This window comes from Pempheris klunzingeri, chromosome 21 (assembly GCF_042242105.1).
Source record: "Pempheris klunzingeri isolate RE-2024b chromosome 21, fPemKlu1.hap1, whole genome shotgun sequence".
Lineage (NCBI taxonomy): Eukaryota > Metazoa > Chordata > Actinopteri > Acropomatiformes > Pempheridae > Pempheris > Pempheris klunzingeri.
The window spans coordinates 16,183,701-16,197,564 of NC_092032.1; the positions used below are offsets into that span (position 1 = coordinate 16,183,701).

At 41.8% G+C, this 13,864-nt stretch overlaps 1 protein-coding gene across 1 annotated transcript in view; it reads right to left on the reverse strand.

Moving 5' to 3' along the window:
- Nucleotides 1-7,956, reverse strand: part of LOC139220776 (cadherin-7-like) — an 82,947-nt gene extending 74,991 nt beyond the window's left edge. Inside the window, exon 1 of the mRNA XM_070852611.1 lies at nucleotides 7,720-7,956. Within this exon, the coding sequence (XP_070708712.1) occupies nucleotides 7,720-7,956 (237 nt within the window). The remainder of the gene's footprint in view (nucleotides 1-7,719) is intronic.
- Between the last annotated feature and the right edge of the window lie 5,908 nt (nucleotides 7,957-13,864).

Sequence of the window (13,864 nt, forward strand, 5' to 3'; positions counted from 1 at the left end):
CAACTCCAAGAAACCAAGATAAGGTTATACTGTACCAAGTAATTGCGTTTCACCTTCTAGATCTTTTAATCAAATTATTCTTCTTCCCTTACATGAAAAACGAAACCAAGTTTCTCGCTTCAATGGATGTTTCTGAAATTAGACAACTGCTGAAAGTGAAGAATAATCTGATTACTATGGAGCTTCAATGATTGTAAAATCAGCAGCAGTTTGATAGACTTTAAATCTGGGCCCTATAAGAAACAGTGGGTAATACATAATGAATCAATCTCAAAACACACTTGACACAATGAGCAACTCTTTGAAGGTATCTGTAGTAAAAGGAAAAATAATGGAGACTAAGAAACTCAATATCTCTGTAATTTTACTTTAAGGAAACATTTGTACTGCCTCAAGTGTCTTGTCTGATGGTGTACCAGACTGCATGAAAACCAATTTCAGAAAACTGAGATCAAACTGCTCTCATTTCATACAGATATCCAAGTGAAATGTAATTAGTCAGACCATGAAAAACGAGCGCCGCACTATATGGCCTCATTACATTTTGTGGAGAATAGTCAAGTAGCCTCGGACCAGCATCTTTCTCTTCTGCCTCTCATATCATGTCTTTTTTTTTCTGCTTTCCAAATAGTTACATGCATTTTTAGATTTCACACAATGCAAAATGGTGTCTTCTTTAAACAGCAAAACTTTGTATCTGAAACAACTGGCAGACATTTAACCAACATCTTTGTAATACATGAACTGCCTGTTCGCAGTTGAGCCCCACCATGCTTACATTATTCATTGAAATGGAGAATAATGCTTGATACCAAACACAATAGTCTCCATGCCACCTGTTATCCACTTTGTAGAAGAAAAATAGAGGGATCTAAAAACTTAACTTTTGTGTGTATTCATAGTATGTCTACACTCTCAACACAGGCTGAGGACCTCTCTTGAATTATTCAAGAACAGACCTGTTGGGGATGCCGAAAATTCAATACATCAGCACTTCAGGAAACTTCACTAACCCCATATTCAGACAAAAAATGCACATAAAAGAGGATACAGAAAGAAAACATGAAATAAAATACACAGCAACTTCAAACTGTCTCACACCTCCATCTGCAGACAATATTCCTTAATATTTAATTAGCTTACAGTATCATTAGCTATAAGCATCAAATGCCAAAATGATGTACCTGTTTTTACCAAGCCATCAGCAGACCATCATAAATCTGAAGTACGTAGCTGGGGGTGAAACAAGGGGAGAGTGAGTAAATCCACGCTCTAAATAATAACTTAAGTTTGGCAAAAAAGACGAAAGGCTTCAGTGGGGAGTGCAGACATATGAGAGGGGAATCATTGTGCCACAAGACCAACACCACCTTTTTTTTTTTTTCAAAGAGATTCAGACGTCTTTATCTCCTGCCTCTTTTGAATTGGACTGGCTGCCTCTAAACTACTGGCTGTAGCTTCATACTTCCACTACATACAATCACACCTCTGTGGAAATGTCATGTGAAAGCCCCCGTTACCACTCGCAGCCTCTTGTAAACTCTTTGTGACTGTATTTAGTCACTTCTGTTTGGTCAACATGTCAAATGGTCTCGTTTTGGTCTGGTTAACATCAAGTGGTTTATGGTACAAAATATGGTTGCTTAGACACTAAGATGCATGTTTGTAATGGTTTCCTGTAGTTGGCAATTGATGTCAACATGAATGTGTTGTAAACATTTGTCCAAAGTTTGAACATACAATATGTGATTTTGTACTGATCATTCAAATGTCTGTATGACTGTTTGGTTCTTTGGCATGTGGCAACACTCATTCTTGAATTCATCAGCTGCATGAAATGGAATAAACAGAGATTTACAGAGGCTGGTGCAGATGTAGCTGAGCTGCTTAATATTTATGGTAGCGAGTTCCTTTGCAACTCTTAGTTGGATGTTAAAGGGTAGATTGCATTCTCTGTTGACCCATTAGAGAAACTCATATATATCTTTCTGGACGGGGACAGACTGGAAATGAAAAACGGCCCTGGACTTTTTGACTCAGACCGGCCCACCAAAACCCCCCCCGCGATCCACCACCACCCACACAGCTCACACAACACTTTATGTAAACAAGACAACTGAGCAACATTTCTAACAATAACTACAGTAAAATAGATGTAAAGTGGAACATGGGGAACGTGTTGCTCATAGGAGGAGGCTGGCTCGATTGGCACAATGGCACCAAGGTGGCAAAAATCTCTGGAACCATCTGACCAGTAAAAGAACTAACAAAGGAAGACACTTGTTGGAGAAAAGACTGGTGAGTAGGCAAGTCATGGCATAAAATAAAAATAAACATATCCCCAGTGTCACTGGGACTGGCTGTGGCTCATCTACATCTGTCTACTGTATATCTTCAACCTGGATGAGTATAAATTGGCATTTTAGTGTAACATTGAATAAATAGTAGAATGTCAATATAAAAGTATAATGTTCGTATAATGTCAATATATCAATTATATAATATTCATATAGTTACATATATAATAGTATAATATGTACAAATTGGTAGTCTAAGAACACTTTTTTTTCCCTTGATTAAATGCTTGTAAAAAAACAAAGGCCTACATTGGTGATTAGTCTTTTATTTGCTAACCCTCACAACTAACTTGTCAATAACCATAACCCCATCCAGGCTGTGATTGGTTGGTCTTCACAAAATAGACTTTACAGGCAGCTAAACATGTTTCAAAAGGGACAGAATATAGTTAAAGAGCCAGCTACCCAAGACCAAGCGTTACTTATCTTATACCTGCTGTCTTCTATTCTATTTATCCAAATGTCACCACTTAACAGAGCTGGGAAAGTGACAGGCCCGGTTCAAGTTAGAATTAGTGTGTAATACTCAACCGCAGTGGGCTGGCTGCCTAATCACCTGGGCCAGTCAGCCCCACAGCACTCGGTTATTTTTACCCATGAATCCCACTGGGAGAACTCCCAGTGCTCCAGGTGTCTGGTCTGTCATTGTTTCTGGATTGAATGCACAGTTTATTGTGTGTTTTGGTCTTGAATCAGTCTCATTTTACCCTACACTGTCTTGACTTTGCCCAGTTCTCATTCTGGACCCTAAAAGACTTCATCTAAACATTGCTCTGCTGATGTTGACTCCAGCCTTGGCCCTATATGGTGAGAGAGAGTGCAAGTGTAAACAATGTTACTCCTTTGTCCTTTCCCCTACCCCGATGATAACTACCCTCTAGTCTAGTTTACACTGCTGTTTTCATCCTCTTTGATTCCCTGGCTCAGATAAAGGCTTTCCCACCATCCCAGAGGCCCGCAGGAGGCCTCATGAGCTCCCCCCTCTGTGAGCTCTTGTCCCTGGATACCGTGTGTATGATGTCCCCCCTGTCAGCTTGAATCACCCTCCTCTCCAGCTCAACATGCTGCTCTCACCACTCCCCAGCTGCGCCGATGTGTTTGCCGCACCAGCGAGTGTGAGTAGATGCTATTGAGACTGACCTTTGCAGCAGTGCCCTGTGCTCTATGATTCTAACCCATTTGACAGTGAGCGTCTAATAGAATGCTAATGAAGTAGTTCGCATAGTAACATGTTATGTTGGCTCCATTGTAATTATCTGTGGGACTCTCCCTGATGCCCTTGATGCATATTGTTTGATTATTAAACTGAATTACTGTCACACGCAGCACCAGGTTCTTGCTACCAGGTCAGAAATTACTCATGATACATGCTCATAAAATTTAATGATAGTTGCAATAAATATGCTCAAACAGAAGCACTTGTTGTGGAGAAGAAAACTTCCTGTTTCCCATGTTGCAATGTTTCTGTAATTACCTAGTTTTCAGTCCCACTTGTGCATTTGACAGCGAGCTATAAGAAATTCGTCCATCAACACATGTTCAGTTCCATTTTCTTGCTCCTAATTGAGGTTCTTTTATTTAGACTGAGAGGAATCCTTTCGTGAGTGTAGCGGGAGAACCGTGGCTGATACCACCTAAATGCAGCCTGAATTATAAAGTGAAATAAGTCCATCCATTACTCTGATGGTGAGCCAGACTGCCAATTTTGAAGACGTCTCTATAAAAAAAAGGTGAGATTCAGCACAAGGGCCGTGTCTGTGCACTCACACCTCCGAGTGACATGAAGCAGCACTCTGCCTCACAAGCTGCAAATTTCTGCTGTCACTTTAGCATAAACACATCTATGAAAAAAGACATGTCCTTATTGAACGCAGCAGTAGCCTTACAGAAGTTATTGAATAGAGGATAAAATGTTCCAGAGTCTAGAGAGAGGAGAGTTGGTGCATTAACAAAACAAAGATCTTAGCATGACAGTTGAATTGTCTCTATTATGTCATGCAAAATTGCACGCCTGCTAACACTGCTTATTCAGCAGAAGCTACGGGTTGGTATGTGTCAACACTTGCAAATATGTAGCCACAATACTCTGCGGGAAAATGTTAATCACATCATGTTTACCAGTAAGTGTTTGTTAAGTGGATGACTTGCTCCAGCGTTCGCGCTTGTTTAAATATGTGTGTCACCAATTTGTGGCGGACGCTGTTCAGTTTAAGGTTCTTTAATGTATGTTTCCACTGGCTTGATGTGACTGCAACTGATTCCAGGCCAGTACACTTACCCGAGGCGGAGTGCCAAAGCATAATGAGACATTTGGTTGTGAAATTCAGAATCTGACAGAATGCATTAAAGCCAAGCAGAGTGCAGATGCAAAGGGAGCAGCCAGGCCAAAGTGATGACTTCCCATTTCCTACCAACTGTATCATATTTCCCTTTGCTTCCAGCTAAACAAATGACCAAATTGTGCAGGGACTGTGCTACTATTTAGACACAGATTTCTATTGTTTGTCATATTAAATACCCGGATACATCTGACAAAAAAAACCCGTCATGTCAGTCTGGTGTTTTTGCCTATCACCTGCTGGAAATGCTAGAGCTGACTATGAAAAACTAACTGCATGCGTTCTTTTTTTTTTTTTTTTTTTTTTTTTTTTTTTGCAGATGCTACACAAAGAATTCATTTCTAGTAAGGTCATTTTCTTGACAAGGCAGGACTTTCCATGTCGCTCACACTGAGTCACGAGGTCACGGTGTCCCGCCCAGACTTTCTTCAGAGGCAGCGTGCCCATGTGATACCAAACAAACACACACTATGTGACAACTATGATCTTAGGGAACAAATAGTATGACAGCTTCTCAAGCTTCCAGGCAGCTGGCTCTGCCTGCGGGGAGTAAATGAATCTGATTTTTCAGATTTCTGAAATGGTTAGATTGAGCTCGGGCGTGAGGTCAGATGTAAAGATGTAGTCAGTGAGGTTTTTTACATGCCTGCTGCTACGCTGTCTTTGCCCTGGACTGCTAGCATCACCACTGTTAAAGCAATGATACCACACAAAAGATCAATCAATACATGTACGAAATAAATAAAAAAAACCAAGTGTTAGAAAAGGGGTTGCAAATGAATTTGGGTATATTCCATGTGGATAAGCAGATCTCTACACGTCTATGAATAAGTAATCGGCCTGCTCACGCCCTTTGGGATTTACTAACAAGAAAAGCAATCAGACACAAGCATGTGTAAAAGAAAAGAAGCACTTGAAATTCCCGACTACTGTACTGGCCTCTTCTGTAACTTTCAAATGGGCGACACTGAACAAGGACGTTTGAATCAGAGAACAGATGTTCACAAGCAAGAAATACTCTATCTACTAGTCGGATAAAGCAAATATCTGGGGACACACAGATCAGACATGGCAGAATTTGGAGATGCAGTGGATACTCGGACGTGAAATGACCTTTAGCTGAACTCCAGCAGTGTCACAAATAGGCTCATTTTGATTTAGATGCTTTCCTTCAGCATCCCTCTGGCAAAAACAGAGAGGAGAACAATAGGACAGTCAAATGTATCCTAATTCCAGCTGGAGACGCTAATCCAGTTCAGAGACAGCAAGGAAATGGGCTTGTGAGAGCAGACCCGGCAAATACATGCAGATGAGAATGATTATCCTGCAGATGAGCGGAAAGATGAAAACTAATTTAATAATAAGACCAGAAAATTCTCCAAGATAACAGGGATCTAGAGACCAATCCAAGACCCATCTGGCCTGCACCGCATACAGTAGACCATTTTCAAGGCAGGAACTGTCCATTTAAAAAGTGGTGCTAAAAGCTGGGGAGCAACGTCAGACACTGTGATGTAAACCAACAATTTTACAATACAATTCAAATAACTGCGCGTTGTAATGTTAAGGACGTAAATCAGACCTGGAAAGTAACAGAGGCACATTTTGAAGTGACATTACACTTCTGCTCCACTATATTTCAGAGGACAATATTACAGCTTTTACTCCACAACATTGATTTGACGTGAAGTTACCAGTTCATGTACAGTTACAAAGTACATTTATTGAGGTGCTGTGTTGTACATAGACTTCACAACATTGTTCAGGGAAATATTTCCTGCTGCATTCACATCTGGCAGCTTTAGTCACTTTGCTGATATAAAGCAAGAATGACAATCTTATACAGTAAAAGGCATTATAATGCATTAAACAACCCCGAAGCAAACAAAGCAGTTCAAACCAGCTTCACCCTCACTACAGGGCTGGAGCTGCAAGCACTTAAAATAATGACGGCTTGATATCACATATTGTGGGTTTATGATTGCACGTAAGCAAATCCTTACAGTGAGTTATAAAGCAATTATTAACTGTTTATACACCAGTTAAGGATGCTGCATAAAATGAGTTATGCTTTTCAAATATTAACTGACAAGCACTTAAAATGTCCCTGCATGTGCTTAAAATCGCATCATACTGTGTTATAAAGTATTTATTAATGTAATATGCTGCTGTTACATATGCTGTGTTACATATACGTTCACTTACGCTCACGTACATTTGGTTGCAGCAGTTTGTTCTTAAATACACATTTGAATGCACTTGTAACTGAGTATTTTAAAACTGTGGTATTCCTACTTTTATTTGATGAAGTATCTGAATACTTCCTCCACTGCTCTGCATACTTTTGTTTTTTACCTGAGATGTGATCCATTATAGAAAAGCAGTGTTACCGTATCTCATATTCCATATGCATGATTAGTCACTTTGTCAGCGTACCCTCGCATTAACTAAGCCATTTGTGTCATTGGAGGGGCTTCATACTTATTTATCTGCCAAAAGGTGCATTACTTTGATCTATCTGCTTGTATCTTGGCAGAACACCTACTCTACAAAGACACATTTGAGTAATATGTACCTTTTCTGGGGAAAGATTACAAGGCAAATTACCTTGTCTCGTTGTAGCTTGTCCTCTAAACCAAAACTGAGCATTTGTACAAGCACACACTTCAGCCTGGCTGGAATGAAAAGGAAAAAAACATCCTGCATTGTCTGCGTTTTGTCTTTTCATTTGTTTAACAATTTATATGGGGCATTGGGAATATGTACAACTCTGTAAAACACCGCTGTGTCCCAGATTTTGCAGGTCATTATGGTAAGAGGTTATTGATATGTGTATTACTGTACAGGTGCTCTAAACCTGGTGCCAGATCTGCAAAAATAGGGTATGTGAGGATTTGTGGACCAGTTTATCATGAGGTTTTATTTCAACTAGGGATTCAGCCACATTTTAAATTGTTTTTTCTAGTGCAACACATTGCTAAGCCGAGCTAACGCCGAGCCATTAACAGTCACAGATCACTTACCTTGCCAACATAGAGTGGTTCATTTCCTGTGTACTCCTCCAATACGAAGAACTGGTTCCATACCCAGCTGCGTTTGTGCCTGTGCAGGACCTCCCAGGGGTCTGGATCAGAGTGTGGGGACTTCTCCAGATCCCCAGAGCTGGGATTCTGCCCCCAGCAGGCCCTCTCCCACAAGGGAAGCAGGAGTGTCAGGAGAGCCAGCGCTCTGCATATGCCTGAGCAACACCACCCCATCATCTGGGCCACCTCCAAAAAGCAGTGAGGCCAAAAAAAAAGAAAAAACTAAAAAAAAAAAAAAAAAACTAAAAAAAAAAAAGCACAGTAAGGCTGAAATGTCAAAACCCTCAGGGTTTTATCCACACAGTCCTGACCCTGTGTTTCACCAAAAAGCAAGAACAGCCAGACCCTGAAAAGAGCGCATGGGTTGAAAAAGAGTCAAGCTCTGCATTTTGCTGTGTTGCTCTTCTTTTTTTCCTGATTGGAGACTAAAAGTGGGGTAATTCCCTCCACTTTGGAGCCAGGGAGTTGACATTAAAGCTGGCTAACAGGGTCAGTGGTGACCGAGCAGGCTTCAACACACAGGCTGTATAATTGGCACCTATCAGAACAGAGAGAGAGGGAGAAAAAAAGGGAGAGACAAAGACATAGAGGATAGAGGAGAGAGAGTACCGTCAGCAAAATTGCCTTTGTGACCGCAGTCACTTTAGACAGCAAGTAATGTGCTTGCTGATGCAATGATAATGACATTTTTTTCACCAATCACAAAGAAATTGGTCAAAAATGAGTAGAGAGTAAATATGGTACGTACAATACACATAATGTCCTTCATGTGCACACACTCAGCTACACACATGCCAAAGGAGAACGGGGTGAGGTCAAAATGTTAATAAGGGTATGATGGAGGGAAAATGACCTGGCTTTTCAATGCACATAAGCAAACAGGCTTCACTGCGAATGGAACAAAAGTGGCTGCACGGAATAACAATCAAACGGCATTCAGCTGGCTACCAATTATCTGGACTTCACCCCACCAAGGTCATTATTTTGTCACATTTTCTTTGTATAAGATCATGGCGTAATGGCGGTGGGGCTCGCCACTCAACACTAACAAGCCACATGATCTGTGTGGCGAGCTCTCATCACCCGAGATTAAAAATAAATCTGAGCTGTCAGCAGCATGATGGGCCGAGCGCTCCTGACCTCTACTCCGAGCAGTCTGTTTGCCGGCCTGAGCACATGCAAGGGGATCTGTCTCCCTGCTGTCGTCATGCCGTGACAGATCCCCCAAGATGCCAGAACATGAAGACTTGTCAAAGCAGAGAAAAGCATCAGCTCCTGACAGATAATGTTCTTCATGTCACAACACATCCTGCCAGTCCTGAGTAGTTGAGCAATTACATAAACTTCATGATATCGTTGGTATTATCTGTCTAATTTGACGCGTAACAATGACTTCAACAAATTCCCTCAATAAATATTTTGAAGGAGGAACACTCACAAAGTCAGTGGAGCTGTGCAGCAGAGCTCGCCGGCAAATTTATGCAATATCTTGGGATGACACTGACTCAGAAATGCCATGTAAACTTCAGGAGGTCTTCTGAAAGCAGACGTTTAGAAAACGGAGAGCTTGACTGCTCATATATTTATTTCCTCGCTGACCTCTCTTTCTCTCTCCTCTACGCAGAGTATTGGCAGGGCCCTGGATGAGGAAGGTAATTGCTTTGGCATAAAGTGACCTCTTTCTTCCCACACAGATTCTCCAGTTCTCATTTTACTTCCTCTCTGTTCCCCCCAGCAAAATAAAAACAGCACACCACACATCCAGTGGAAATGATTTGTTGTACTCCGCCATGGCAAAGTCATTAGCCAATGACTACAATTAACACTAAGTAAATCATAACAACGTGATTGTCATCTCTGCAGACACACTGATGATGTTTGTGAGAAGCATCTTGAACATGTGAGGATTTATTTTAAAAATGACAACTTTTAAAATCTCTCTTTTTTTCCCCCCCTTTCTGGTTAAGGAAACAAAAGAACCCCATTCAAGAAGCCTTAAAGCTGTGGAAACATCTTGAATGCAGATTACAACCAGAATACAATAACCCCACACAGCAAGGCAGCAACACACGAACGCGCACAGACAAACACACGCACATTCAAAGTCACTGCCTCTGCATGACAATTTAATGGTAGAGGTGGAAAGTGGAGCAGATCTGGCTGCAGGGCAGCACCAGTTGTGAAGGCAGGTTACAGCGGTGGGAGAGAAAACCGGCGCAGGGTCAGCTTGAGCCAAGCGGCCGAGTTAATGCTTCTCATTTCGCTAAACCCTGAACACTGGAAGAGATGAAGACAGGGGATAACACTAATGTAGGTGTGGGTGCAGCACTGTGCTCTATAAGGCGGATATTGGCTTGCTATTAAATGAGTTTTTGCTGATTTGCTGCCTAGTTGATTTGTCCAAATTAATGCGCAATTTATGCTGCAATACATTTTAATTGTCAGTCATTTTAGAGATTAAAGTGCCGAATGTCAACCCTCGCTTGAAATTAGCTGCTCCTCATGGAAATGAAGACAAAGAAAATACAAAGACATGCATGCGAGTGTTTCGTAACGCAGCGCTGATATGAAAACACCAAACTCAGGCACTATGAAGTGACAACGAAACAGAAGGGAAACTTTGGCAAAATCCAAATGAAGATGTTGTGTTCTGTTTATTGTGATGGATTATCTTGCTCGCTGGAAGTTGTTTTTCATACTGTACAGGAGTAGAAAGCAGGGCCTGAAGACTGGCAGTGCAGCCAAAAACCAGGAGAGATGCAAAAGGAGAAGGGCAAACTCGAAGACTGGAACAAATGTGAAAAAAACAGAGGCACTGTGCTTTAACTGCCAGATATCAAACTGTCTATTATTCTTCATTTAAAGGCAGTTTTACCCTTCTGTTGAATAGCTGCGATGGGTCCTGCCTTAAAGCACTGGCAATGTTTTGGTGCCAAATGCTCTAAATGCTTCAGTTGGCTTTCCTCCCTGCGGAGAAAATCAAACTGCTTCTTTTTCTTATCGTTTCAAAATATTCAAATATCAGCACAGAAGATCATCTTCTGGCAGACTCAGTCTGGCAACACCGCCTTTCAAAATGGTCAATATCCATATTTGACTTCCTGTGGTGACGCAGACTCATTGTTGGGCAGTGTCAAAGTGATGACACTAAATTAAGTGAAAATGTGAGATAAAGCCGTGAACGTAAAGCCTCCCAGTCATCCCCCGGCTCTGTTTCTCTTACACACAGTGTCCTAATCCCATTTGCCAGTCTCACAACAGGATTACCAGTGTTACAGCGCTCGGTAACCAATCACATGCTTCCCCTGATTGTGTACATTCAGAGCGCCTTCATTCATGGGCCAGAATACACAAAACAAACTGCTGAGAACTTACTAATTACGGCTTGAGACGCTTCATAAAGGCCGTTTACGGTGCCATTTAAGTTTATAGTATATTCTCCTAAATTTTTAATCATTTGAGGAAGGAAACCAGCGGGTAGATCACTTTAATGTGACATTTGAAGCTCTGTAATTAAAAAAAAAGGAGCACATGAGCAGTTTTCACATAAATAATAACATCATGGCACTTTTGATTGATTTTTTTCCTGGGCCTTCCGTCTTTGTTTATCTCTTTCAAGGGAAATCAGAGCTCAGGGTCGGCTGGAGAGAGGCAACAAGCCCACTGCGGGTGGGTCTTCAAGGACACCTGCACAGTACAGTCCAGGCTCTTGCTGATGCAGGAGCTTGAACCCGAGTCCTTCGGGTGGAGGGTGGTCGCCCCCCCACTCAAACAGTTCTGATACCTCATCTCACATTCATCTGGCATCCTTTGCTAGTGGATCTGAAGTGGACTGACACCATGTACGTTTCTCATGCTGCAGATAAGACACAGTGCAACATCTGCAAAGAGTTCACTACAGGGGTTTAATAAACATGCTTAAGGGAGATAAGAATTGACCTTTGCACTGGGCATTCTCCAAACAGCGTGTGGATAATAACTGATAAATGAGAATGGCTGAGAGGTGTGATGCTGAGAAGACCCAGTCACTCCTTGTATTACATATTACTATCTCTATTCAGTGAAGGTTTTCCACTTGCATATTTTTGGAATCATGTCTTTGAAAAGTCTTTAAGCTGAAACTGTAAGTTCCACTCACTCACAGAGACAAACACAAGGCAGAGACACGATATCATTTAAAAATGCTGCTGATGAATGGTGCTCAATACTATAGCACACTGCTTGTCCCAGTCACTGTGGTGACTATAGGGCTCACAGGCAAAAACAAGCACAGATTATCCTTTTGCACAGTCAGAGATCTCATATAATTTGATGTATTTTGGATCAAAACAAGCGTGCACTGCAAGAAATATTCACCTATATAAGTCATTTTATTGAGTATTGATCCACGTGCCATCTTTTGGAACAAGTGCATCACTGCCAATTTCTGGCACTTATTCCCACTGCAGATATCAGTTTTATGAATTTCCTCTGAACATGTGGTTGTATATTAATTTAAAAACCTTAAGTCCTAATGTGATGTATTCTTTTTTTCAAACGTGCCAGCAGCGTTTTTTCACTAGTTCAAAGAAGAAAGTAAGTGATTTTGCAGCTTGTGATCTTTGACACGGTCTCTTTGCAGCGTAAATCAGAAGGTACCCCTCTGCTCGGCCCTGCGCACCTATGTGACCTGACAGCTTTGACCTCCTGTTAAGTACCAATCATTGCGCATTAACTGTCAACACCTGCACAATGCAGAAAAAGTTCGCAGGGCGCACCTGTTCCGGATCGATACGAGACGAGAGTCCAATAAAAAAAAAACAAAAAAAACAAAAAAACAGCTCGCATCATTAACACGGATCGATTAAATACCTTAACAACTTCTGGGTTTGGAGGAATTAAGCGGAAGAGGACGGAGAACGGTGGCAAATAAGCACATGATGGGAATCGGGCAGCGCGGAAACATCGGCAGTAAAAATCTGTGTGAGCGACCGCCGCAGGAAACCTGTGTCCGCGGAATACTAATTACAGAATAAGCGACGGGACAAAAATGCACAGAATACACAAGCAGACCATAAATTAACTGAGATGCATTGTGGGAATGGGAGAAGAGAAAAAAAAAAAAAAGACTCGACACATGACTGCGACCGTCTCCACTGCGCTTTGAGATCCATTGGAAATCACTCACCAAAAGAAGCCGGAATAACTTCACCGCCGCACAGATGGTGTCTGCTGCTAAAAGTTGTGCTTTTCTCTCCCCACGCAGCACACAGGAGCACAGCTTATGTGGAAATAAAGAGTTTCAAAGTTTTCATGGTAAAATTAGTCCTGATGGCAGAGCAGGGCTGCTGGAGATCGGCTACAGGATCGCGCGTAAATGCTCTCACCCTTGGCAGGGATGTGGCATGTCTGATCCCCTCTCTCTCTCTCTCTCTCTCTCTCTCTCGCCCTCTCTCTCTCTCTCTCTCGCCCTCCCTCTCTCGCCCTCTGTCTCTCTCCCTCTCCGTATCCTGCGCAGTGCTGCCTCTGTGCAGGGAACCCCAGCTGCAGGGTTTTGGGTATGTGTCTCTCTCTCTCCTACATAGGCAACAGGGGACGCGCAGCAGCGCAAAGTCAGAGCACCGGACGAGACAAGAAACGCTCTCATCTGAGCTAAAGCCTCGCTGACTGGATTCGAGAGAGCCTATCGAAATAGTTTGAACAAAATAAGTTGGCGGGGAGGGAGCCAAAAACACACGCAGCGTTTTGGCAGAGGGAGAGAAGAGCCCAATTTTTAAACCTGCCAAGTTTTTGGCAGCAGATGGCATGTGCCTACTGTTAAATGATCGCCTTGCTGGTGAAAAGAAAATCAATACAAAATTCTTGACACCTTCAACCAATGAGAGGAATTTAACACCCCACTTCACCTTGAGAATTAATTAAATCTTGCAAGTCTCATGTAGATAAAAGAGATTCCTTTTTTTTTTTTTTTTTTTTTTTGGAAAAACCTTTAGTTGCATATTTTCATTCAAGCTTCCATTTGACGTCTTTCCTTCACTTTGTGTTTCCTTGCATAATTCGCACTTCCCAAATGGACCTTTTAAATACCCACTTTTGTAAGTGTGCT